Source organism: Aythya marila (genome assembly GCF_965140915.1).
Source record: "Aythya marila genome assembly, chromosome: 4".
In the NCBI taxonomy this organism is placed as follows: Eukaryota; Metazoa; Chordata; class Aves; order Anseriformes; family Anatidae; genus Aythya; species Aythya marila.
In genome coordinates, this window is record NC_139045.1 from 47,164,340 (window position 1) to 47,189,026 (window position 24,687).

Sequence of the window (24,687 nt, forward strand, 5' to 3'; positions counted from 1 at the left end):
ATGACTTGTTGCAGCCCTCTTTTCAAGTACTTTAGAGTCTTCTTAGTGATACCTTCTTGGTTAGTAATATAACTAAATTCATATACATGAATGAGAAAATAAGAGAACTACAGGTGACAGATGAAAATTTACCTCATCAGCAATTTTCCTCCTGTGTACGTGAAATCTGCATTGAAAAGAACACTGATTCGGGAACACCAAGCTATTCAAGACAGCACCTAACCTTGTAACTAGTTTGCATTAAAAGCAATAGTATTTTAAATGTGTTTCATATATACAAGAAAAAAAATTCTGTGCTTAATCTTCTGGAAATAAATAGAAAACAAACAAACACCAAAGCACTCTGTATTACATGCTGAATAATAATAACAATAAAAAAAGAATATGTATGTTTAAGAATGAAATGCTCTAAGTATTTTTCCTTTCCAACCTGGGTTTACTGGGTAATACTGGTGGTTGAGGAATGGTTGGACCAGATGATCTTGGAGGTCTTTTCCAAGCATAATGATTCCCTTAAGTTGTCTTTCAATTCTGACTAGTTTTAGATGAACGTGGATTGCCAGCTTCTAGCTCCATCTACTGTGGCAAACTAAAATGACAGAAAGCTTGATCTTTCCTCTTTTTTAAAAGACAGCAATCTATGGCTTTTGAAAGCAAATGAACTAACGTAAAGGCAAAATGGCAGATATATAAGCCAATAAGTAGAATAGTGCAAAATAAACAAGGTAAGGAAAGTTTTGTTTTGAAAAAAAAAAAAAGAGGCTCTGCAGGATCCTGGGTAGCTGGACAATTCTGGATAACTGGGGGCTATTAGACAGTTTTTCTAAATGTCATTATAACTCTGGGAAACAAAATTTTCTTTCATTTTATGCACCATTTTGAGATATCACACTGCCTTCGCTGAAACCAAGGTCTTACTAAGGTTTTCACAGAAAGACAGAGACAGAGACTGTCACTCCCTTTCTTGTCCAGAGATAAAGTAGCCTGGTATTTTCTAAATATTTTCTATGAAGATAGAAGAGCAACAGCCTGAACCTTGTTATTCTGCATCCCAGCAGAAGGCTGTTTCCATTAAGATCTCCTGAGCTGCACCAAGAGCAGCAATTTCAAGGACAAATTTCAGAACTGATCAATTGTTTACTTAAAAAATGGTTACTATAGAAATTATCATTAAAGACTGGCAAGCCTCAAAGTAAAACATAAAATGTAAGAAATGTTATACCTCCTAGTCAATTCTTTTGTAGTCTATATGCATGCTAGCTTCAATGTTTCTAATAATAAAAGCAAAATGAAACAAAATACATGACTTAGGTAAAAATTTTGATGTTTAATACAGGTAGTTTTGGCATGAGAGTTCTCGCACTAAGCTTGGGATAAACACAAAACTTCAGAGGACCCGTGGTGAATATATGTGTAGCACTGAATGGCAATGATCTACTTCTGCACTTCTACTAAGTGTTCTTCTATCTGTTCAGTTATTTCTTCTGCTGAAGACTACAGGGCATTATTTGGCAGGTTTTGGTGACCCTGTATGAAAAAGCTTCTCTCCCTTTCCCCAACAACTAATCTACACACTAACACAAGCTGGGTTCCTGGTAGAGTTCAATCACTAGAAAAAACCAAGGACTAATTCAGAATTAAAACCAAAGGAATGAAGCTGTAGATGTCTCATGATACAGAAAAGGTGTTTTGGTGAGTAACAAAGAGTAGCACGGGCATTAGTGTTATATTTGCATGGTTGGTAGACCTCACTCTCTGTAGATTCAGTCCAAGACTTTCTCCAAGTCAAATATCTGGGGAATTTTGTACCACTCTATATCATACATTTAATACAGAAAACTACATTAGAGGTTAACCTTCCTAAACATCTCCCCTAAAAAATCCCAGTGTTTCTCCCCACTGATCATATAGAGACTAGGTTAGGTGTCAATAACCTCACCTTTTATTTCTATCTTTTAAAGCACTTGAAAGGAACCCAAAGAGATCCAGAAGCTCATCAAATACTATTTGCCTCAATTCGCCACGGTATTTTTTCATCTTATACTCACAAAGTGTATACTCACATTTTGAAAACATGAAGCAAATTAGGAACCTGAAAACTACTTTCAAAAATGATTTATCCTTGTAAAAAAGAAGTAAGTTTCAGAAACTATTAATAAATTTTCTTTCTTAAATAAGACACAGACTTGCAAAGTACTAAATATATTACAAAATTAATGTTCTTCTCCCTTAATGCTTCAGACCAATTTCTATCTCATCAACCCCTCAGAATTTCAAGTTTAAAATTATGTTTTAAATTATGTTTAAATTTAAATGTTATATGCTGGGTAGTACTGGGAGGATTCAGTAAGGTATGAAATGCTGATGGGTTTGTCAAGCTGAGTGTTAAAATCTATAAAGTTCAAACATTACATAAAAGACTCACTGAAGGTTTTGCTTTGTGGGTGTGATTTTACTTTCTCAATCTTTCCCAGGAGGAAGTGGTCAAGCACAATGTTTTTTCAGGTTTTAAGGGCAGTAATCAGAATGTGTAACATGAGCATGAGATGGAACACAAATAATTTTCAAGACAATGAAGGAGGATACAAGTGTATTTCAAATTGAAACTGGTGTGGTAGCCACTGCAAATGGCAAAAAATCACCTGGTTTACCATGCCAAGTGGAGGCAGAAGTCACTTTTGAAAGGGCCTTCAATACTGGATGCATTTGAGTATTAGTATTAATGTAAGTGCTTTACCTTCTGCATATGTAGAGGTGCTGTCCCTTGAACAGTGCTGCTGTAACTATAAGCAGTTCTTCCAGACTGACATCGATCTTGTTCAGTTCTGAATCTGTGTGGACTTCCTTTACTTTCTTCACTCACAAAGCCACTCCAATCGAGATGCTGACAGGAAACCTGTAACGGAGAAATGCAGATATTAAGAAAATGTAATTTAAAGTAATTGCCTTGGCTACATAAAAACAATTTTTAAACTTTCTTTTGCATAATTTACTGTTATTAAAAATGAGTTTTAGACAATCTGAAAACATAGCACAAAAAAAGTATTTCATGAATGTAGAGACATTTCTTTTCCTTCTTTCTCCCTTTAACCTTATCATCAGTAATTGCATAATTGCTGAGCAACCTGAATTTTATTATTTTTTTAAAGAATTAACTACAGTCTAATTTTAGTTAATCTTGTCTCCAATTTCAGATATGTCTTTTTTATTTTGAAACAATGCTTCACTGAACCAAGGAGGTTCAGTGAGCCAATCCTTGTGGAACACGTGTTGAAGGAACACAACAATTGTAGGTTCACAATTCCCAGAACAACATGAATAAAAATACTGCAGCATGTACAGAAGCTGCAACAGCTGCATCCTGTCAAAACTGTGAGCATCAAAGACATCCAGTGAAATCTCTGATTCTATAACCAGTGAGAATGGCATGATTTGGGTTTTGCTTTACTTTCTTACCTCATTTGGATAACCATCTAATCTGGAGATGTGTAACTTCTGTGCTTCTCCTACGTTCCTCCTACTCTCACAAATATTAAAACTAGATGCATTCATTCTTGAGATGAAGAGATAAAAATGGGGGTGTGGTTTTAGCTGAGAGCATTCAGATTTTTTAAGAGGTTGTTGCTCTTTAGCACTTACAGAAAATCAAGCAAAGCAGCTGTATTCACAAAAAAAAAAAAAAAAAAAAAAAAAAAAAAAGAGAGAGAGAAATTGCTATTGAAACTGGCTATAGGGAGACAATGGGAAAAAAATTCAAAAAATTTCACAAAAATGGAGGAAAAAATAAATTTACCCCCTGCCAAAAAGGAAAGCATTTTAGCATCTCAAAAGTATCATTTCAGTGCATTACTAACAGAAGTTTTCAAAGATGAAAGTAATATTCATCATTTAATCTGTTCACTTCAAGAATGAGACACTTCCCTTCACCCATTTTTCCCTCCAGCCCTCAACAGATCATTTCACACGTTCTGATTGCTGTTTGGGAAATTCCAGGCTGAAAAAATATGTAAGAAGTAAGAGCTGGGTGTGGAAAGGGTATGTTTTGGGTTGCAGGATGGCATGGCACAGAGCACATGTAGGTTGAATTAGATGCCACGTGTATGAATCAGGAAGGAGAGGGTGCATATTTAAAATAAGAGCAGAAGGGCAGAGGCAAAAGTTGGGCTGATGGGTCTGAAAGTATGCATATTCTGTGCTAGTGTGTGTGTTGTCAGGGTTACCAAGACACAAACCAATAATATCTTTTTTTTTCCAGTTCCTGTATCAGCGTAATTGCAAGTCAGTATCCCCGCTTCCTGATTGCAATGGTAATACTTTTTCCTGTACTTGTAAATGAAACTGAAAGCAGAATCCATGCCGATACTTACACCACAGCGTAGGTTTAAACACGTGAGTTGTCTCACAGAACTTTTTAAAGAATCTTTCCCTCCACAAGACAGTCCCTGAAAGCATTCACTGAATTCAAACCTCACATTTATCTACTATTCATATTTAGCATTCGGTGCAGTGACCAACAGCTAGAAGGGAATTGAATAAATACTCAAGTAGAAGTCACAGATAAAAAAAGTAACAAAGGATTGGTGTTTTTCTCAAGATTTTCTGCAGCCTTATGCTAGCAACAAAAAGAAATATCTAAAGCTAATCAATCTCAGGCTCACAAAAGGAAATGTTTTTGTTAGGTGTTACTTTCCTGATTAGATCCCATTACTGACTTTCTATCGTTATGCAATCCACCACCTCAAAGCTCTGTGAATGGCAAATACAGCTTTGGGTTATGCGCTCACATTGATAGTGGGATACAAAAAAAAAATATCTTAATTATTTACTCTTTCATCATAAGCATGTTTTTCTCAGGGGTTTTAGAATATAAAGCGCTATTATGCAACTGGAGGAAGTTTCATGCCTTCCCCAAATGTGCTCTTTTTTAAACCATCACAATTCGTACCTGACTTCCACAAGCAGCTCTTGCCCATGACAAAAAAAAAAACATGTTATAAGCATGACGAATCTAACACCAACCTTCTCCAGAGGCCACAAGCGCTTTTACTGCTGCTGCACGCACAAAAAGTTCAAACTAGTAGAGGCGGTGGGGAGAGCAGGTATAAAGTGTGTTATAAAACCATTGGAAAACGACTTGTTGTACACTGCATGATTAGAAGGAGCGACTGTTTGATCAGAACAGAGGTCACCACCATAAAATAAACTGAACAAATAGCCTCAGATAGGCCATACTGCTTCTACCTGGAATGGTGGTGCTTTGTAATTACTCAACCTGATCCAGGACTGGATAATGCAACAGAGACTGATAAAATTATATGGTTGCTTTTATTAGCAAGAAACCCAGATTTGATGGCTGAAAAGACCCTTTCCAAGCCTACCACCTTAATGGATCCGTGAATTAATATGTAAATGTTGAAGCTCATTATGAAAAAGCAGGTTTGGAACAAAGTTGAACAGAGCATTACTGCAACACCAATCGCCCATTGCCATTTTCTGACCTCATGCTGCCCTGAAGAGACACAGGGAGGCAACTCCTTGCTAACAGCTCAAAGGGTAAAATCCAGCCCTGCAACTGCCCTTCCTGAATCCAAACAGGTGAATTTGGTGCATTTGGACAGTCTCTCCTCTGCCAAGCTGCTGAGGGTGTCAAAGAGATTTAAGATGTGTTTTGTCTTAAATTTTCTGTTAAAGAAGTAAAGGTGATGCCTTTTTCACATGTAAACCATTAACCTCAGGTGGAAGGGCTGAATTTACCTTATTCTCTTCATTTATTTTTTTTGTTTGTTGTGATAACAACAAAACTTAACGCTTGACTTGTGCTTGTATTTCACTATGCAGCAGTAAAAATCCATGTGTTTGACACAAGAAGACAAAACCATAATTCTGATAGATCTGTATCTTGCACTGTTTTGCTTTTGTGATTTTTGTGTAATCTCACCAGTTTGAGAGGGAATCTTACTGATTGTAGAGTCCGTTTTTCGCAAGTGACCAGGAAGTAGTAGTGAGGTGGCTAGAACATCCAGTTTATTCCTCCTAGATCGCATCAAACTGTCATCTGCAGAGGTATGTATAAAGGTACTTTCACTTTAGGTCTTCTACCTGAGGATGAGGTGAAGAGCTACAGCCAGAGCCAGGTGACTCGCAAATTATGCTGTAACTTAATAGTGGTGCTGTTACCACTGCTTCAGTCCTTTTCTTAAGAGACTAGGTTTTGGTGGGCTGTGACCTAGAGGGAAACTCTGTGGACTTGCTTTCATGATAAAAATTAGTTTGAGAAGTTTTTTTTAAAAGCAAATGTTCATTTTAGAGGTGTTGCAGACGCAGACAGTTCTTTTTAATCTTATCCAAATAAGATGACAATTATGAAATCAAGTGTAACTTCTTTGCATTCCTGTAAAATGTGAATGGAATAGACCCTATTAGCTTGAAACATTAAATCCAAAACATCACTAGCATACCTGTGCATCACGGCCGTTATCAACCTGTACACTCAGGTGTTTCTGAGGTGAAAAAAAAAACATTTTCCTTGGTGATTTCCGTCATCTTGAAGAAAAAAGTTCCCGTTCTTTTAGTGAGCTTGCATCAATGGCCTGTATTTCAGTGCCAGAAGACTTTTGCTAAGAAAAGAATGAACCTGCACTGTGCTCAAGTGGAAGTGATGATATTTTTCCACAGAAAACCAAACCAAAGCATTTGAGTATGGATGTCCCAAGTCCAATTCCGGGGTGGGGGGGGCCTTAGGAAGGAAATGGGATGTGGTGACAGAGTTAAAGGACAGGGCTGCAGCGTGTGGTGACAGAATTAAAGGACGGAACTGCAGTATGCGCTGCTATTTGCTGGCAACGACGCCCGACCAACGTTTTTTACCACAGAACTGAGGGGATTGCCTCAGAAAAATCAGCTAACAGACACCATTCCACAAAGTTTGACGTAGTTCTGACTTAGAGTCACCAAAGACGTGTGTTTTGGCCCAGTGCTGCGCGTTTGGGGGGACGGGGACGAGCCCAGGGGTGGCGGTTGGGGCTCGCGCCCGCTCTGACAGACCCCGGGAGGGGCGGAGCTGGGTGGGGGGGGGGGGGCGCTGTGAGGAGGAACGGCCGCAACGGCGCCGCCGCGGCGGGTGATGACGTCCCGCGCTCTTCCGGCGCCGGGGCGGTGACCGAGGCACGCAGGGGAGGGGGGGCCCCGCCGGGAGGGCGCTGAGGAGGAGGAAGAGGAAGGCGCTGAGGGGCGGGCGGGGGGAGAGAGGGAGAGGGAGGAGCGGGAGCGAGGAGCAGCGGGCGCGCGCCGGCGGCCGTTGCTAGCGCGCGCGGCGGCCGTTGCCGCTCCGGCGGCGCTCCCGCGGCGGGGCAGAAGTATCGCGAGAGCTGCCGCGGCGCCGGCGCTAGAGGTGACCGAGGAGCGGCGGCGGCGGCGGCTCCGGGTGCTGCCTCCCCCCCCCCCCCCCCCCGCTTCTTCCTCCTCCTCCTCCTCTTCCTCGTCCCTCAGCGGGGCGGAGCGGCCATGGAGAAGGCGGCGGAGGGAGGCGACGGCGAGGCCGGGAGCGCCACGGCGGGGCCGGGGCCACCGGAGGGGGGGAGCGGAGGAAGCGGAGCCGGCTCGTCGTGCCCCGGCGGGGCGGCGGGGCCGCGGGGGCTGGTGCGGGTGTGCGACCTGCTGCTGAAGAAGAAGGGGAAGGCGAAGCGCAGCGGGAGGCCCGGCCGGGCGGCCAGCAGCAGCGAGAGCGGCGGCGGCGGCAGCGAGAGCAGCAACAACGGCAGCGAGGAGGAGGAGGACGAGGAGGAGGAGGAGGACGAGGAGGAAGAAGAGGAGGTCTCCGAGGTAGGGCCCCAGCGGGCTAGGTGTGGGGGTTGGCCTCGCTGCCTGGGTTTCATAATTTCATAATTCCTCCCTCTCCTCGGGGAGGAAGGGGGCAGCACCGGGCCGCCTCGTGGCGGGGCGGGGCGGCCGGCACCGGGGCACGGCGGGGAGCTGGGGCCGCCCCTGGCTTCCCGACCCTTTTCCCCCGAGTGCCCCGGGGCCCAGGAGGCGGCCCCCGCCCTCGTGTGGCTCTCTGGGCACGTGTGAAGGGGTGGCTTGTGTCTACACGTGCTAAGGGGCAATCCGGATCGCAGCCCGGAGCGGGGGATGAGCCTGAATTAGGGTGTGTGGCTAGGAAGCAGTCCCCGCTCCGCATCAGGTAAACAGGTCGTTTTCAGTAAGAGCAGGTGGATTTGCAGCTAGAGCAAAGGCTTCCCGAGGTCTCCCGGTGTTCTGCTCATGTCCAAACAACTCTCTGAAGCTGTCAGCAGCCATCATTTATATGCCACAGAATCAAAGAATGGTTTGGGTCAGAAGGGACAAATACAATGCTGAAAGAAGCATGAGAAAGCATGGTCAACTTGGTGTCACTTCATGTTGTTTTCTTTCAGGTTGGTATCACTGGAAAAGGCAAATCAAGATTTGAAGCACCTTTCCTATTTGCATAAATAGCCATGCCGAGTTGGTTTGCTGGGTAGCTTTAATTCCGTAATGTTCCACAGAACAGTCACTTCTGCTTTTACTGAACAGCATCCGCAGAGCAGTCCGCTCCAAGTTTTTAAGCTTTTCCTTGAACTTTATTTCCAAGTACTTTTGATGTTAAGTGGCATGTTCTACTTTTGGGTTAGAAATGAAAAATGAGCAAGGAGGAAGAATCTCATACAGTTCAGGAAGGGCTTGGCTGTTACTGTGGTTGGTTTTTCCAGGGTAAAGAAGCACTCTGCATTTTTTTTCCCTACAGAAGTAGATACAAGGAACTTCATATCTAGTTGTTGTGAGATAAATTGCGCACAGAGAGCGCCTGTCTCAGTTAACAAGTAATTATGTCTGGCTTCTTGTTTTTCAGTGTCTATTTTTAGCGAAGTGAGCATCCTGTAGGTACAGGTTTTCAAATCCTAAAACTTAAGAGTTAGGCAGCTATGATCATGTACTTGATGTGCTTTGCTGTGCCATCTAGCAGTCCTACAGATATTTGAAATACTCTTGAGCAGAGTCCTTTGAGTTTTACCTGGCAAATGGACGAAGGCTATCTAATGCCACAGGCAATTCATCGGTTGGTGATTCGGTATCAAGATGAGTTGTATGGTGCAGCAGAATTCAATGGAATTTATGTCAAGTGGGACTTACTGGTAAAATCATGGGTAGGTTAATTTTGTGGTCTGGAGCCTCTTATTGAAGGGGCTGTTTATGCTGCTGATTTACCAGTGGTATTGAGGATGGTGTGATGAGAAAGGTGAAGATAACAAAGGTATGGGTAGTCTTGGACAATGTGAGCTTTCTTAGCTTGTATGCTGTACCTTATGTAGCCATAGGTACCTATTTTGTATGCTTGAAGATGTACAGAGGTGAGAAAGCAAGTGGTCATTAAAATATCACGGGAAGGCTAAATAACACTTCTTTTTTTTTTTTCTTTAACAGAAATTCTATGTCTTGTAGGTATAGGTAGCTGTGGAAGCAGTTTTGGCATCTGGAAGCTTCCCTGACACTTTTATCTTAGTCATGGTAAGGGAAGGCTTGCCCAGTCTGGGTGGTCTGGGTTTAAATATGAAGCAAGAGCTCGTAAATAACAGACAAGTTAACACTGTGGAGTCTATTAAGTCCAGGATATGTGAGGAAATGTATCTGCTTAATTTATCTTAATTCTTTCTTGTCATTCAGGTTGCTTAAAAAAGCTCTTCTGTCTTCTTTCTCCAGACTTCAGGATGGAGTGATGCGGTACAGTAGCATATGCACAGCTGAAATCACAGTTTTTAGGAGTGAGAACATGAGGATGGCCTGGATAAGGGAGTAGGGGGTCTAACTTCAAAGTAGTTCCCAACAGCTCCTGGGGAGGAAATGTCTTTTGAGTGTTGTCAGCGAATGAGAGTTTTCCTCATCTGAAAGCAACCTGAAGTTTAATTTTGGCATTTAAAGGCTTAAAAAAATAGTTAGAGCTCTACTGTGGGATTTCTTGGTAGCAATTTTTTGTTTTAGTGACTTGTTTCAGTTCAGACTTAACTTGATGCGTGCAGCCTGTGTGGCTTTCAGCAGTTGGACCGTGGTCTTCTGACCACTGGCAGTCTGAAGGCACATGAAATGAAAAACAAATCTAAGTGTATGGTTTTGCTGGAAATGGAAACTATTGTGGAAACACTGCATTAGATGGTGTTCCCTCCCAGCCATTCTGTTCATTATCTGGGTGAACTTAGGGCAGTTTGTTAGGCTATTTTTTGCCTTTCCCATGCTTAATACATTAAGGCTCTAATCTCCAAACTGAAGTACTTCTGGATTTGACTGTTAATGAAACAGGTTCTAAAAATTGGGAGTGCAGTAGCAACAAGTCAAAGGAGTTATAATTGGAAACCTGGCAGACGCTAAATCACAAAAACCCCAAGAGTGGAAAGACATTGTTTTGGCTCAGTTGTTGCTGAGCTGATGGAATGGAATAAAAAGTTGTAATCAGATGTTTTCATCTCATTCTGTTTCTAAACTCAGTTAGATCCCAGTGCGGAAGCATAGGCGCCGGACGGAGCTCTGGGAGAAGTTAAATCGAGATGTCATACCAGAAACTTAATAAACTCCTATTACTATGTTTGTGGCGAACTTCAAGCTTGCTTTCTGAAATTGCAGCAAACTGCTGTTTGTGAAAAAAAAAAAAAAAAAAGCCAAGGTACCAGGTGGCGCAGTCTGATATTGTCTATAAGTGGCAAATTGGCTTTTCATTATCCAAAAGTTAATAAGAAAGTGAACCGTTTTCAGTGTGCAGGAAGAATAATCTTAAGGTGAGAGGAAAATGACAGTAGAAGTAACACCAGGGGATGTCTGCTCGCATGTTTCTTGGCAGAGTTCTGGCCTTGCTTCGTGATGACCACATGCACCAAGCAAAGTGGTTTTGTTATCAAAGAGGTAATCTCAAGCTGTTTAAGGAGCTGTATGGTTAAATAGGACTGCTTGATCACATGAAACCTCACAGAGGTTCTGTGCATTCAGGCAAAAATCACATAGGGGTAGTGACGTGTGGAAAACTTAATAGGTTGACACATTAAACATTTAAGGGTGAGGTCAGGGTGCTTCTCTGTATTCAGAGCTGTGTGAGGAGTGTCACTGAAGAAGAATTCTTAGGCCAGGCATTGCATCCTGAGTGGGAAGATGCTTCTGCTTTTTACTGGGTCTCTGTGCAGTATTCCCTCCACCCTTGCTTAGCATGGTGTGTTGCTGATAAGTACATCTGTGAAACACAAAGAAAACTGCTCATTACATTCCACGTGCTCTGGGGCAAGTCCAAGGTTTCTCTTCTGAGGGTCTTAAAAGAATGATTTTAAGGACACAAGTCAAAAAAAGTGAAAATTGACATTGTGAAGCTTTGGAACATCAGAATTAGTTAAGAACTTCCTTATTTGTTATCTTTTTTGGTGAAAAAATGGTTTAGCAGTTCATCTGGACAGGTTCAGATGAAGTATGTAAGTGTGCAGAAGTCTTGCAAGGGTTTTTATACGCACCAGTTTAGCTAAACATTTGTCTTCAATAAATAGTGAAATTCTGCAAGAAATAAGCAAGTTGTCATATCTATTTGAGAGTCTGATGTCCAGAATGCATTAGGACTTTCCTTATTAAACACAGAAAGGTTTAACTATAATATGAAGCTTGCTTACAAGCTGTTTTTTTGTTTTTGGTGTTTTTTTTTTGAAGTCTTTGAACTTGTAGGACGTTTGCAGCTGGCACTGAAGTTTATAATTCCTGTTCTTAGTATCATATCCATTACACAAGTGTATGAGTTCAGTTTTTTCCTTGACCTAGTGCTTCTTGATAAGCAGCTGTATATCGGTTTTAGGTTTGTGTGTGGTTCTCTCCTAATCTCCCCACCCCAAAAAGGACCTAGTCTGATACTGGGTTCTTGGATGGCTTCTGCAAATCTGCTTCATTAAACACAATCCTCAGTAACGTTCCGTATACCTGAAAGCACTGCCATATGCAAAGGATATTTTGGAGAGTTGTTAGCTGTTTATTAAACATCCTTGGTTTTACTTTGGCCTTGCAGCTTCTGTAAATAAAAGTTCATTTTTTTAGCTGCGATAGAATTAGTAGTTGAACTGAGCTAGTAAGATGAAGTAAAAACAACAGAATACCCCCAGTCCTCTAAAATTTCTTAATCCAGAGGAAGTTTGTCTTAACAGCTTATTTTAGCTTCAGATAGGAGGTGTTAATCTGAAAATTTGAATTTACTGATGTGACTTTGAGCGTCAGAAGCACGCAGGTGTAATATATTTAAGTGTCAAAGTAAGCTGTTGATTTCAAACATAAAATTTATTTTCTTTTTTTTTTTTTTTTAATCCTGATTGTCTTAATTAGACTCCTGGAATAAGAGGCCTTTGGCTTCTGCAGGGCTGCTGAAGAGCCAGTATGTCTTGCTTGACTGCCGTTACTCTGAAGATAAGTAGAATTTGAGACAGCCTGGAAGTATGTAAAGGGCTTTTCTCGAAAATACTGAAATATCAGGGCTGGTAGAGCTGTGGGTGGTTTTCACAGTGGTGAAATCTGTAGTAACTGACCAGGAAGAAATAGTTAACATTTGGAAAATGGGAATCATGTTTTGTCTGGCTTTGCCATTCCCACTAACCACTGTTCAGTTGTTACTGGCCTCACTCTGTAGGTGATGTCTGGCACGTGCTCCCTTATCGAAGGAGCTAAGTTACTAGATTGCATACACCAATCAGGGAAATGAGTGTGCTTTTAGGGGTTAGAGAGGTGCATTTATGTGCATGGAAAGATTCTAGGTATCCTGAGCTAATTAATGATGTCTGGCTAGGCCTGGTGCATATTAAAAAATAATTCTTCAAGGTGTGAGCGTGTGCACTCTACTGAATTGAAGTTGTTAGTGAATATCTGTGACTTAAAAAAAAAAATAAAATAAAATAAAAAAAAAGCACCCTGCATAAAATTACTGTAGAAAGTGGAGTCAGGTATTGGTTGGACCACATGAATTTGTTTACTTCCTTAGGTATTTCTGCAGGAAATGTACTTCTAAACAACTCCAATCTGCAGGCTGAAACCAAATGCCTTTATTTTAAGATAGCAATTTAGTTCTTCATAGAATAGTTTCTCTGGAAGAGATGCAGCTGAGATACGAGCACATCTTGTTTGTCAACTCTGAAGTCAAACTGGATTAGTTAGGTCTATTTTCTTCCTCTCTGTTTTGGAAACGTATTTGATCTTATTTAGGATGTATTTTTTGAAAGTTTTATTTAGGTATTAAACAACTAATGCTGCAGATCCAGGATAAGTATGTAGGTGTTGTTTGTTTATTTGTTTGGTTGGTTTTCCCCAAGGTAAAAGAAACAAGCCCTCACAGCTTGGAAGCTTTGGATGCCCGATCCCTGGTAGTGTCCAGGGCCAGGCTGGATGAAGCTTTGGGCAGCCTGGTTTGGTTTGGGGGATGTCTGCTTATGGCAGGTATCAATTAGATATCTAAGGTCCCCTCCAGCCCAAACCATTCTGTGATTTGGTGAACTCTGAGTAAAGTAGAAAAAAAATAGACAATTTACCTATTTGCATTTTAAGCCATTTGAGGCGAGATCTGTGGCTGCCTTGGTAGGCAGCTTTCCTTTTTCTGAAGTGATGATGTGCCTCTGGTTTCTGGATGCTATGGTTGGTATTTTAGGTGACTCAACTGACACAGCATCTTGAAGGTGTGTTGTATCCATAGAGCTTCTGCAGCTATTTTTTTGTCAATACTGTCATTCTCAAAATAACTTCTGATGCTTTGAAAGGAATGTTTGAGTAGGGAAAGGCTTACAGCTTGTAAAAGGCTCATTTAAGGTCACTTGAGTTATATATATATGGGAAGAAAAAAAAGAAAAGGAACATGTGAATGGCCTTAGCAATGAATGTAAACGTCTTGGTGTTGGTGTGTGATGTCTGGTGACCTCTGTACAGTCATTGTGCAATGATAACTGGGATACCTGAAGGAAAAAAAGCATATAATTGAGCAATAAAGGCAGCATTTCCATTCATTTTTCACTAAGCAGTCAGTACTTTGTGCTAATTGAGCAGAGTTTCTCAGTATTCTAAATGTACTTCAGCCACGTTTTTTCCACCCTGTATGCAATCCTACACTCACTGTCTGAAGAGCTAAAGCCACGGAGAGGTGTTCGTTAACTCTTCTGTCACCTTATTTTCATATTAGGTAATAGCTCTATACCAGACTAAAAGTCAGGCATGAGACTGAACATGCTCTAAATATATCTTCATACTTGCACTGTTTTCTTTAAGGTTGAGTGTTGTAAGCATGCTTACCCAAAGCTGTTTGTGACAAACAGAAATTACTGTTTTATGTGCAGCTGCTTTTCCTCTGCTGTGTTTTAGCAGGAAGTTCAAGTCTTAGAAGCGTGGTGGTATGTTCGAGGAAATAAGCTGAAATTAACCCGGAGGGTTTTTTTGCCTGCTCCACCCCAATATCTTAGTTTGAATTAGGATTTTATGGTGTTACACATTATCCATCAACAGTGGATAGTGTGTCCAGATATACAGCTGTTAAGATGCTAAAAAGCAGAGCTAGAAAGACAGTTGGAGTATTATGTAGTGTGATGAAGTGTCACTGTTTAGGGTATTAGAGTATCAGTTAGCGGTTTTGGCCTCAGTTCTCCTCAGGTTCAAGAAGTTAAGTGTCCATATGCTAACTCCGTATCCTGATTATTTTTATCTCCTGTCCCTCCAGTTAAAATTGAAGGCATCTTTCTCACAGTAACAAGACTTTTTTTTTTTTCTGTTGCCAAGGAAGCTACCTTGTATGTGGGCTCAGGTTTTCCCTAATCTGAACAGAGTGATGGTTCCTAAGCCTTAGCCAGGGTTGGTTTATGGAATAAATACAGCTTCAGCAGAAGGGGAACATCTGAAACCTTTCTCTAGGGCAGGGAGTGATTCAGAGATAAGAGGAAGAAGGTCACTTCTCTCCTCCCAGTTTTTCCCACACACGAGAATAGAACTAAACGTTAATGAGAAGCTGGAGGTCCCTCGTACATCTGTGTCTGTAAGGTATTCGGTGACTCAGATGTTTTCCTGTACCTGAGCTTTACCATGTAAAAACTTGAGGTATTTTTTTCCCTTTTGTTCAGTCTTGTCCTGAAGTGTTGTGCCAGCGGAATTTTCCTCCTTAGCTGTTGTGCAGCTGGGAATTGTTCTCCTCCACAGAACGGTGAACAATGCTTTAATCAAGTTGAAAATTTCAACTCACAATGTGACTTAGCTTCTTCCTGGAGTGCTCAGCCTCTGTGTCAGCGTGGGTACTGAGCCCACCACAGTGCAGGCAGGGGAATCGGGCTTGTGGAAAGGTTGCAGTGACCTCAGGGCTTGGGGAATAGGGGGAAAGGCAGTCCTTGCTCCTCCCAGCTGCTTGGGAAGTCATCTCCTTTATGAAAAAAAAAACTCAGCAGCAGAAAAAGCGTGCGTACAGCCGATGGGGTTTTGATCCGGTTTGTCAGGCAGCCGCACAGGGACTTGTGCTGACACAGTGGAGAGCTGGGAGCTTGGACAGTGTGAGGGGTGAGGACTGCCTCTTTTGGTGCAACTCATCATTGAAATGCCTGTCAAAGAAACACTTGCATTGTCTTTGAGGGTTCGAGCTGTTGAGAATGCTACAGATCTGTGAGTTGTGGTATTAAAGGGCAAAGTAATCCTCTTCACAGTTCCTTTGGATCTTGCATTTGTAAGTGGCTGGCAGAGTCCTGGAAAGATAAATAGTGCAGAGGGTTTTTTTTCCTTTCAGTATTAAAACTTGAAAGCTTTTTGAGATAAAATCAGTGCTGACTTTTTTCGTCTCTGGCATTTCTTAAGGTTTTTTAAAGCGGTGTGTTAGGGATAGGGCGAAAGAGAATGGAAGCGGTGTCACGCTAAAAAGTTGCTGCACTTGTGAAGTATAACCCGTGCTGCTCTTGTGTCAGCTGGTGGAATCCAGCAAAGGAGTCATTTTGTACTTGGACCAGTACAATACGGTCACAAAGTGTGACTGTGAGGAGCATGGCAATTGTAGTACAAATCACCAAGCTAGTTTTAGGGAAAAGAGCACTTGCTTTCAACTTAACAGGCTGCTAGATAGATGAGCATATGCCTTCTGTCCATCTCAGTCACTAACAGAAGTGAAAGTTGGCATAACAGCATGCTGGTATTTTTGTGAAGCATCAGCTTGATCAAGGATCTCCTCACTCATAAATATAGTAGCAAAGTTTAGCACGTAAACTTCCAAAAGGGCTTTTCTGAACTCTGTGTGTGTGGGAAATGGTTGTGCTTGTCAACAACTTGTGTGTAAAAACCGCTCTAAATTTACTTAGGTCTTTGAGATGGGTTTCTAAAAGTGTGTTAGTATGTCTACCCAAGTTGGGTTCTTCAGTAATCTTTCTGAAACAGCGTGGAGGAACAGGATGAGTTGATCTAACAGCTTACTTCTGCCACGAGTGGGGAATCTTTCTCTGAGCTATTACCAACTGTGCACGTACAGTTAGTTGGTAATGGTAAAAATGGGTTTGTAAGCCCATTTTAGTAGGTCAGTGGCATGTGGTCTGCCTGAAAGGTACTAATGTGGGTACAAAGAGAGAAGGAGAAATAGCTGCAAGAATTTATTTGGTGGTTGTTTTTTGTTTTTTCCTTTGGAGTCTAGAATTGAACTGTTATATCAGCTTGCCATGTGCCTTGTTCGTGGATATGGGACAGAGCAGATTTTTTTTCCTCAGCTGCACATTGATCCAACAGCTCTGCCAAGTGCCATGTGTGGTATGGAAGTTAATACAGATGCAGGTTCCCCCCATACTTTGTAATGTTGCGTGCTGTCCTGTCCCATCCCAGTGTTGCTTCGTTAGGTTAGAGCACGGCTGAAACCTCAGCTAGCGGATGTCTTGCCTTCGCTAGCTCAGTCGATGCTACCACTTCTGAAGAAGCGGGTCAAGTAGTACTACCTAGTAAGCACTTCCTTCAGTGAATGATTGAAATAAGAATACCTGTAGTACTCACAAATAATTATATTTAAAATCTGTTTTTAAGTATGAAATGGTCACCTTTAGGAAGGGCAGGTGTCTTCAGCGGTGGCTGTCGCTGTAATCCGAAGATGGGTTTTGCAGAGTACTCAGTCTTTGCAAACCATTGGCATACGCTGTTAATAGAGAGAACTTGAGCAATGTGTGTTGAAACAAGTGTTCTGTATGCTGTCTGGGACATATTTAAATGGTTTTGCCTAACTTTCTGTGATAACAGGAAGTGGGTGTTTTCTTTAACCTCGGAGTAATTTCTTAAGAGTTTATTAAAATTTGTCTTAGTAAAATAATTCCTTGAGGCGAATGATTAAATTTGAATGCAAGTGGAGGGGGCGAGGTCCCTCTAATGGAGAGGATGCACATAGGTTGGGCTGAGAGCGGACTTCAGTGTCAGTGCAGTGAGTGTTGTATAGCAAAGCTATTTAAGACCTCTGAAGATTTTTCATTTTTCTGTACTCATGTAAACCTTTAGAATTAGTTTTCACTTAAAATGAGGCTCTTAATGTCCATGCATCTTGAATTGGAAATGGCAGATGTTTGAGACTTAATTGTTGTGCATTTCTTTTGGTGATGTGAGATAAAACTGAACCTGTGGTTTTCACGTGGAAGACTCAGTAAGGAAGAAATGGGCAACGGAAGGTACTGAACTCCAGTGAACAAGCAGTGTTCAGCTACAAATATTTTAACCTGGTGGCCAGTTTGACTGTGCCCATACTAAATACTTGGAGCTCTGCTGTGAGGTTCCCAGTGTTTCTTCATCTTCCAAGCAGCTTCAGATGAAACAAGAAGTCAACAAGTGCATTATAGTCAACACAGAAGTCTCTCATTGTTTTAATTCAGTTTTTGGGCTCCTCCTCCTTCAGCATTTTTTTTTTAAACAGCCTTTTCTCTGTTCAGTTCCAGGCTTTTGGTATTGCTATTGATGAATGCAGTAGCTCTTGTAGATGGTTTGTTTAATCTGTGATCTTGAAGATGCCAGCAGAGATTAAGAGCTTTCTAAAAGAAAAACTGTGTACAGTATTATGGGTTCTGCTCATTTTCGTGATTGTGAGGATAGGCCTAGAAATGTGATATAAACCAGGTTCAAAGTGATTTTTTTTTTACCAACTTCCCACCTAAATGTAGAATTGCTGAATTATTTCTTTGGCTTACAGCTGGGAAAATGGAGATGGGAAAATCCTGGATTAGAATTTGATAAGGAAATGCTTTGTATCAGTGTTCATTTAACTGGATTATTATGCACCAAATGACAACTGTGGAGATGTGATTCTTCTAAGAGGTGAAGGGAGGGGGGAAATAACAGAATACTATGGGAAAACAGTCAACGCAGATGAGGATCTTGACTTGAGAGGATTCTTGAGGTTTGGTTTTGGACTGACCTAATTTTATCTCATCACAGAAGATCAATAGTCTGAATTTGGTGAACGTGTCTGGAGAGAGAAATCTAAACAATGGGTTTATTTTTTTGTATTGATGTAGGAATAAGTGACCTTAACGAATGCGCCAAGAGGTGACTGATACAAACTACTATAAAGTAGAAGTCATGTTTTTGTGCCATATATATATTTTTTTTAATTAAATTATGAATGGTATCAGAAGCAGCAGAGGGTAAAGAACATGTTTAGTGTCTTTGTGGCTACTCAACCTAGTTACTGATGTGATGGGGTAGTGAAGAATAAATGCACAGGTGGGGATTTAGGTGGTAATGAAGGCAGAGAAATATTAGTGCAACTTGGCAGGTATTGACCTTATCTGCAGTAGTGTTTACACTTACAGGTATCATTTTGGGAGAGATGGAGTTCTGACTTAATTCTAGAGGGATTTGAAAAACTGTTTTTACTCTAAGAGCAGATTGAAAGAACCTGGCACAGTCCAGTGAAATGGATGTGGGTAGGTGTATCATCACTGCCTTAAAAAACGATGAAGTGGATAAAACGCAAAGCTGGAAGTTAGTATTTGCAAGAGGAGGTGTACATTAGGTAGTGGATAACTGTAGTGTCTGAGGTATTTGCTTGTTAGTAGGTCTCCCAATTAAGGTAGGCTTGCCTTTTTTCTCCCCCTTCCTGTGCTCAAGATGTTGTTTAAATAATGAATGCACCTTGTGTTTTTGCTGAATAAGGTGTTAGCATCTAAGCAGGATGCGATTGAAACAACCCAACCTTGACACTGAGCTCTCGGCTCTGGAAACGCACGCAAATTGTGTTTATATGCTTCGGGGCGGTTGGTGACCAGTACTGCTTGATCAGCTGTAAGTAGATAACAATGTGCTTTTGTGATATAAGAGTGGGAATTGTCTGATCAATTGTTGAAACGCTTACATTTCTGGGTGCCAGAATCTCTCCCGGATCAATTGAGAGAATGCTTGTTTCAGGGTGACATAATCTGAGCGATGTGAGCTCAAAATTGGTGGTGGCACATGTGATAGGAGGCAGATAGAAATATTTTTTCCTTTTAAAAGTTGTCCGCCAGCTCCTCAGTGTTCATAGCTTCACAATGTACTTCATCCTGCATGAACAACTGTTCCTTGAAATGTTTTTACTCTCCCTTTGATCAAATCATATGCTTTTCACTTGGTTTTAGTTACCATTGCTGTATGGGGAACATACCACAGAGTAAACCAGCCTCGTTTTATAAATGTCCCTGGCTTTGGCTTTCACTGAATGCTGCTATCTCAAGATGCTTTTTGGTCTTACGCGCTTGAGCGCAGCTTGAAATAGGACTTGTTCTGTTTTTTAAGCAGTGCTATGATAAATATGTCTGCTCAAGCTGCACTTGAAACGTTTACTCTTCCACCTTCTTTGTGGGAAACATAAGGACTTCTCTTTGCTTTAAACTTAGAGAATGTAAGGAGCTGTCATGAGACAGCATGATGGATGCGTGTGACTTGGACAGCTTGCTTTCTTTGAAGGTACCACTTTTTTGGAAAAAAGAAGCTTTTTTAGTAGCAGATTGTAATAGATGAGGATGCTGACTAGCTCATACCCTTCTGAGTAAGGAAAAATGAAGATAATAAGTTTTCAACAGAAGCTGAGATGCTTTAAAAAGATAAAGATGCTTTTTCTAAAAACAGCAAGCTGAAGTAATTGATAGAGCTGGACTTGAAAAAAAGAAAGAAATGGTTTTGTGTTCACCTGTGCAGAACTTGAAGATATGTTTCCTGACCTGTGAACTCTGTGATTTCAGGTTTTAAACAGAGATGTAAGAAATAATTGATATGTTTAAGCAGCTCCTATTCTCCCCAGCCCACGTATACCTGCTTTTCCTGCAGGATCAGAATGGCAGTCTGCATCAAAGCAGTTGTTTTACTGAGGATATCACAGCATTGCTAAGTTTAAAATGTTGGGAGTCAGCTTTCTAGAATTTGTAATTCCTTACTGCAAATGAGTTGGAAGTACTAAGTGAAGTAGGGGATGTCATTTGACAAAAGAATATTTCTTTTGAAGGCCTTGCACAGGGCTGCAGGTGATGGATATGCTGCTGGGCAAGAAAGAGAGAGGAGAAGGTGAGGGAGCAAGGGGAGGTTTGAGTATTTGGATCCCAATTGAAAGCAAACCAGTGTTGAACACAACTTGATTTCAGTGGAACATGCAGCTGGTTAGCTTGTTAGCTGCCTTCTTCATTGCTCTTGCATAGCACTAGTGGTGTTTGTGATGATGTAAAAACTTCTCGAGCTATGGGTTAGTCTTTTGGTTATGGTTTTGTAAATGAAGTTATGTTGCAGACACAACCCTGTCTTCCAGTTGGGACTGGAAATGGTTCAGCTCTTGAGATGAGCTTGTTTCTCCTCAAAATCTTGCACTTGTTCAGTAGAAAATGGAGAAGGTGCTGCTATTCCTGTTGTGTACATCAAGCAACTTTTGTTCTGCTCTGCTGTCTTTCCATTTTAAAATGTTTTTGGTGTTGTCATATGTAATGTATCTTAGCACAAAACCGAGTGCTAAAATTATGTTTTTTGGGGTGATATAAGGTATTTGTACTTTCTTTTCTTATGCTTGGAAGATTGAGGAACTGGTCTTCTGAGACATAGCTGTTATGTGGGAGGTTTGTGGGTTTTTTAGCTCTGCTTTTTCAAGGAATGCTTCAGGCTGGAAGGGCTAGCTTTGTACTTGCCTAACATTTCTGTATAATCAATGCAGTGCAGGACCAGTTGCAGGGGATTGCCAAGGCACTCAGAAATGACTGGAAAGTAGTGTTTGAAGGGAACTATGGAATTTTGTCTGGTGATTTTTCACGTGGACAACACTTTCCTACAGAAAGTAGGCTGGGATAGGTAGATGTCTGTATGATTCACATCCCTCAAGGCAACTTAGAGTTGTATTAATCTTCCTGGCTATCTAGCTGCTGTTACAAGTACGCATGCCCAGCAAAATTTAATAGGATGGCATGAAGGCAGTGCTGCCTCCAGAATCCCTGTGCTGTTGGTAAATTTCCATGTATTGAAGCTCACAGAAATTGTTGCTAAATGTATTGTCTGCAGAGTTAACCTCCTAAAAGGTTTTTGTTAATTTTTTGTTGTTGTTCTGGAGAACTGGTTGAATAGCAGCCTAAATAGTAATAAACTGCATTTGTCACTTTGGTCTTCTGGTGTGGTACCTCAGCTGGTCAAATTTCCTCTCAGAACAGGCAAAAGGCAAGCACAGGTTCAGTAAGGTATCTGATGTCACAGAAAAATTCTCATGCCCTTTATAATTATGTAAGAACAAATTCTGAAAAAGGACTCAAGGCAGTGCTGAAGACAAACAGCCCATCGAGGAGGTGCTCCTTGAGTAAGTTATAGTAAAAAGATATCAGATCTGAGGTGTTCCCTAGAGTGGTAAAATAGGATGGAGCACGTGAGCAGGTGTAGAGCTCTGGTAAAGTGAGGGTTTTCTGCTTGGTGAATAGGGTGTATTCCCCATTCATTTATTGTTGCAAGTGTGGAAACTGTAACAAGAGAACAGGGCTGTGCCTAAAACTTGGACTGGTCCACAGTAACTTGCTACAAGTGAGGCAGCCTGGGCAGCTGTCAAAAACTTGTTAAAAATATTTTTGCTGAGAGAGGGTATTTGTTAGCAATGCAGTTCTCATTTTTAAGAAAATATTCAGTTTTTACCAAGTTATTTGTTAGCGTTTCAAGTCTGAATGTAAAGTTAGTTTGGCCAAAAGCCCTACTGTGCTCTGCTAAAATGAGTTGGGGCTGATTTTTATGGGGTCAATGATGTTTATTTTTTTGAAAACTGGAAAATGAAATGTATTGAAAGCTGCCAATAGGATAGGTGATTTTTGTGACCTGCTGTGTGCAGAATGGATACCACAGTTGTGTGCTGTTTGGAGGAGGCTTTGTTGCGAAGGGAAGACAAATCCCAGGCCAAAAAAAGAAGTAAGTGAGCCAGCTATGTGGTACTGCTTGATCTGAGGTGTTGGGTATTTTTGTTCTTAAGGGTTATGAGGGGTGTGCAGTGCTACCACAAGTGGATAGGAGAGGGAGGCCGCAAACAGACCCACGTCTGCTTTTGGGGCCGGAAAGCAGCTGGCCCATGGGCAGGAGCACTCAGGGCATCTCGCTGAGCTGGGCGAGGAGGTCGAGGCCTCGTCCGGAGCCTTTGGACGCCGAGCTAACTTTTTATTTTTTTTCCAGCAGAGCCTTCGACGAGCCCTTTGTACTCGCTCCCGCGGGGTTGCGGAGGCCACGGGAGGAAGGCGAGCCACCCGCCCGGGGCGAGGCGCAGCGACGCGTGCCCGAAGCCGTGCCAAGGAGCCGGGGCTGGTTGGGGATGGCGCCTTTGGGCCTTGGCGGTCAACGCCCGGCTACCCCCGAGGGGCCGCAGCCCCTGACAGCGGCCGCCCCCCCCGCGCTCGGGTGGTAGGCGCCCGCCCCGCGCTGGGTGGAAGCGTCCATTTCCTCTTCCCGTGCTGACAGCAGGGGGGGGGAAGCGAGCGTGCTGGTGCCGGGCAGCCCGTCCGTCCTTCCGTCCGTCCCGGGGGCGGCAGGCGGCGGGGAGCGGGGCATGGCCGGGCACTGAGGCTGGGCAAAGGAGGCAGCCGCCGCGATGGAGGCCTACGTGCTGGAGGACATCCTGGAGGTAGGGCGGGAGAGGGCCGCAGAACAAAGGGGCGCGGGCTTGGGGTGGCGGCCGAGCCCCCCGGGGGCTGCGGGCGGCCACGTTCCCCTCCCAGCCTCTGCTCTGCGCTGCACAAGCCTTGGGCAGCCCTCGGTCTTGGGGCTTTTTCCACACGCTGCTGCCCTGCCTCCGCCTTCTGCCAGCGGCCGGACAGCGGCCTGCAAGGGGCGGGGAGCCCTCCGGTACCAGGGGGAGCCGTCTGGTCCCAGGGGACCCCGCAGGTTGGTGGCTGGGGACCTGGCGCAGGATGACCAGCTGTCACCATGCATCTCATAGCCGGGGCTGATCCTGCACTGTATGTGATAGGCCTGCGGGATTCCTGTGTGTCTTGTCTCCTTGAGTAGGTACAGGCTGTTCTTATGTCCCCTGCAGAAGTAGGATCCTGTGTTACAGAAAGAAACGTTTCCCTGTCTTGGAGTGAAACTTCAAAATGCTCTTTGAGCTTAAGGAGGAGAGCCTGGTTTAGGAATCTCCAAGTGACACAGCTCTGTAGTCCACATTGTACTAACAAGTAACTGTTGCAGTTCAAGGAAGGCTTTTTTGTTGTTGTGGTAGTGGTGGTGGTTCTGGTTTTGCAAGCAAGAGCACAATCGCCTTGCCAGCTGACTTCCAAGTATTTGCATGTAGTCTTAATTATAAGGAGAAGCTGCTACCTTGTTTTAGCAGCTGCTGAAACTTCCACAAAACGCTGCTTACAGTGATGTTTGTTCAGTATTTTTTTTTCCAGAATGGCCATGCTGCTCTTTGGCCTAAAATTTTATATCCATAAAAACACGTAATGTTAGTGTTAACTTCCTTGTGAGCGCTGTGATTTCAGCACATTTACATTCAGAATGCTAACACAACTGCGCAGTGCATGCTTAAATTGTTAGAGATGTCTGGACAAGGCACTGCTACCGGTATTTCTGTGTGGCTGGGTTTCTGTGGTGAGCTAGGAAGACCAAAAGTGAACTGGGCTCTTTGCCATCAGAAAAACATTTCGGTACTTCATTTGTCTTTGTGAATGTGGAAAGCTTTTTCTTTCTTTTCTTGTGAGCTATAATTGTCATGTGCAGCTCCATGGTATGCCGAGTTAATAAAATACTTGTCATTGCTTCATTTTTTTTTCTAATTTTTGGAAAAGTGAGTATATTACTTGTCTTAGTATAGCAGTATTGTGGGTTTGTGTGTGTGAGCTAAGCAATTCTTGCTTCTCAGATTAGTTTGGATTTGGTACCTTTCAGTAGTTTTGTAGCATGTTATTTTCATGGTAATGAGACTAACTGTATCCAGGCAAAACATCCTTAAAAATCAAGCTGCTGTATAGCTTACATGATGCCAGCTTAACGTAATGTGACTGCATCTCTGTTCATGAAACTCTGGAAGCAGTAAGGGCAGTTTCTGATATCTTAGTGCATCATTACATGAAACACAGCTGCCTGGAGTTCCCATTGGGGATTCAGAAGTCAAACTTGGTCATCCCAAAGCCTGTTTCTATTGAAGCTTTTAAAAGTGTGCTCGTGTCTGTGTTTTATTCTTCATTTTAGGGCTTTTTTTTCTCCTGTGGAGCAGCCAAAGAGTGGCATGAA

General features: G+C 42.4%; 1 protein-coding gene across 6 annotated transcripts in view; it reads left to right on the forward strand.

Moving 5' to 3' along the window:
• The first annotated feature begins 7,230 nt into the window (after nt 1-7,230).
• Nucleotides 7,231-24,687, forward strand: part of ANKRD17 (ankyrin repeat domain 17) — an 85,375-nt gene continuing 67,918 nt past the window's right edge. For 3 of the 6 annotated variants that reach the window (XM_082758897.1, XM_082758899.1, XM_082758898.1), the window contains exon 1: nt 7,231-7,821. In XM_082758897.1, coding sequence (XP_082615023.1) covers nt 7,504-7,821 — 318 coding nt within the window. In that variant the 5' untranslated portion in view covers nt 7,231-7,503. Of the gene's footprint in view, nt 7,822-22,686; nt 23,081-24,687 lie in introns of those variants that run through there. The other 3 variants (XM_082758901.1, XM_082758902.1, XM_082758900.1) reach the window with 2 other exon arrangements.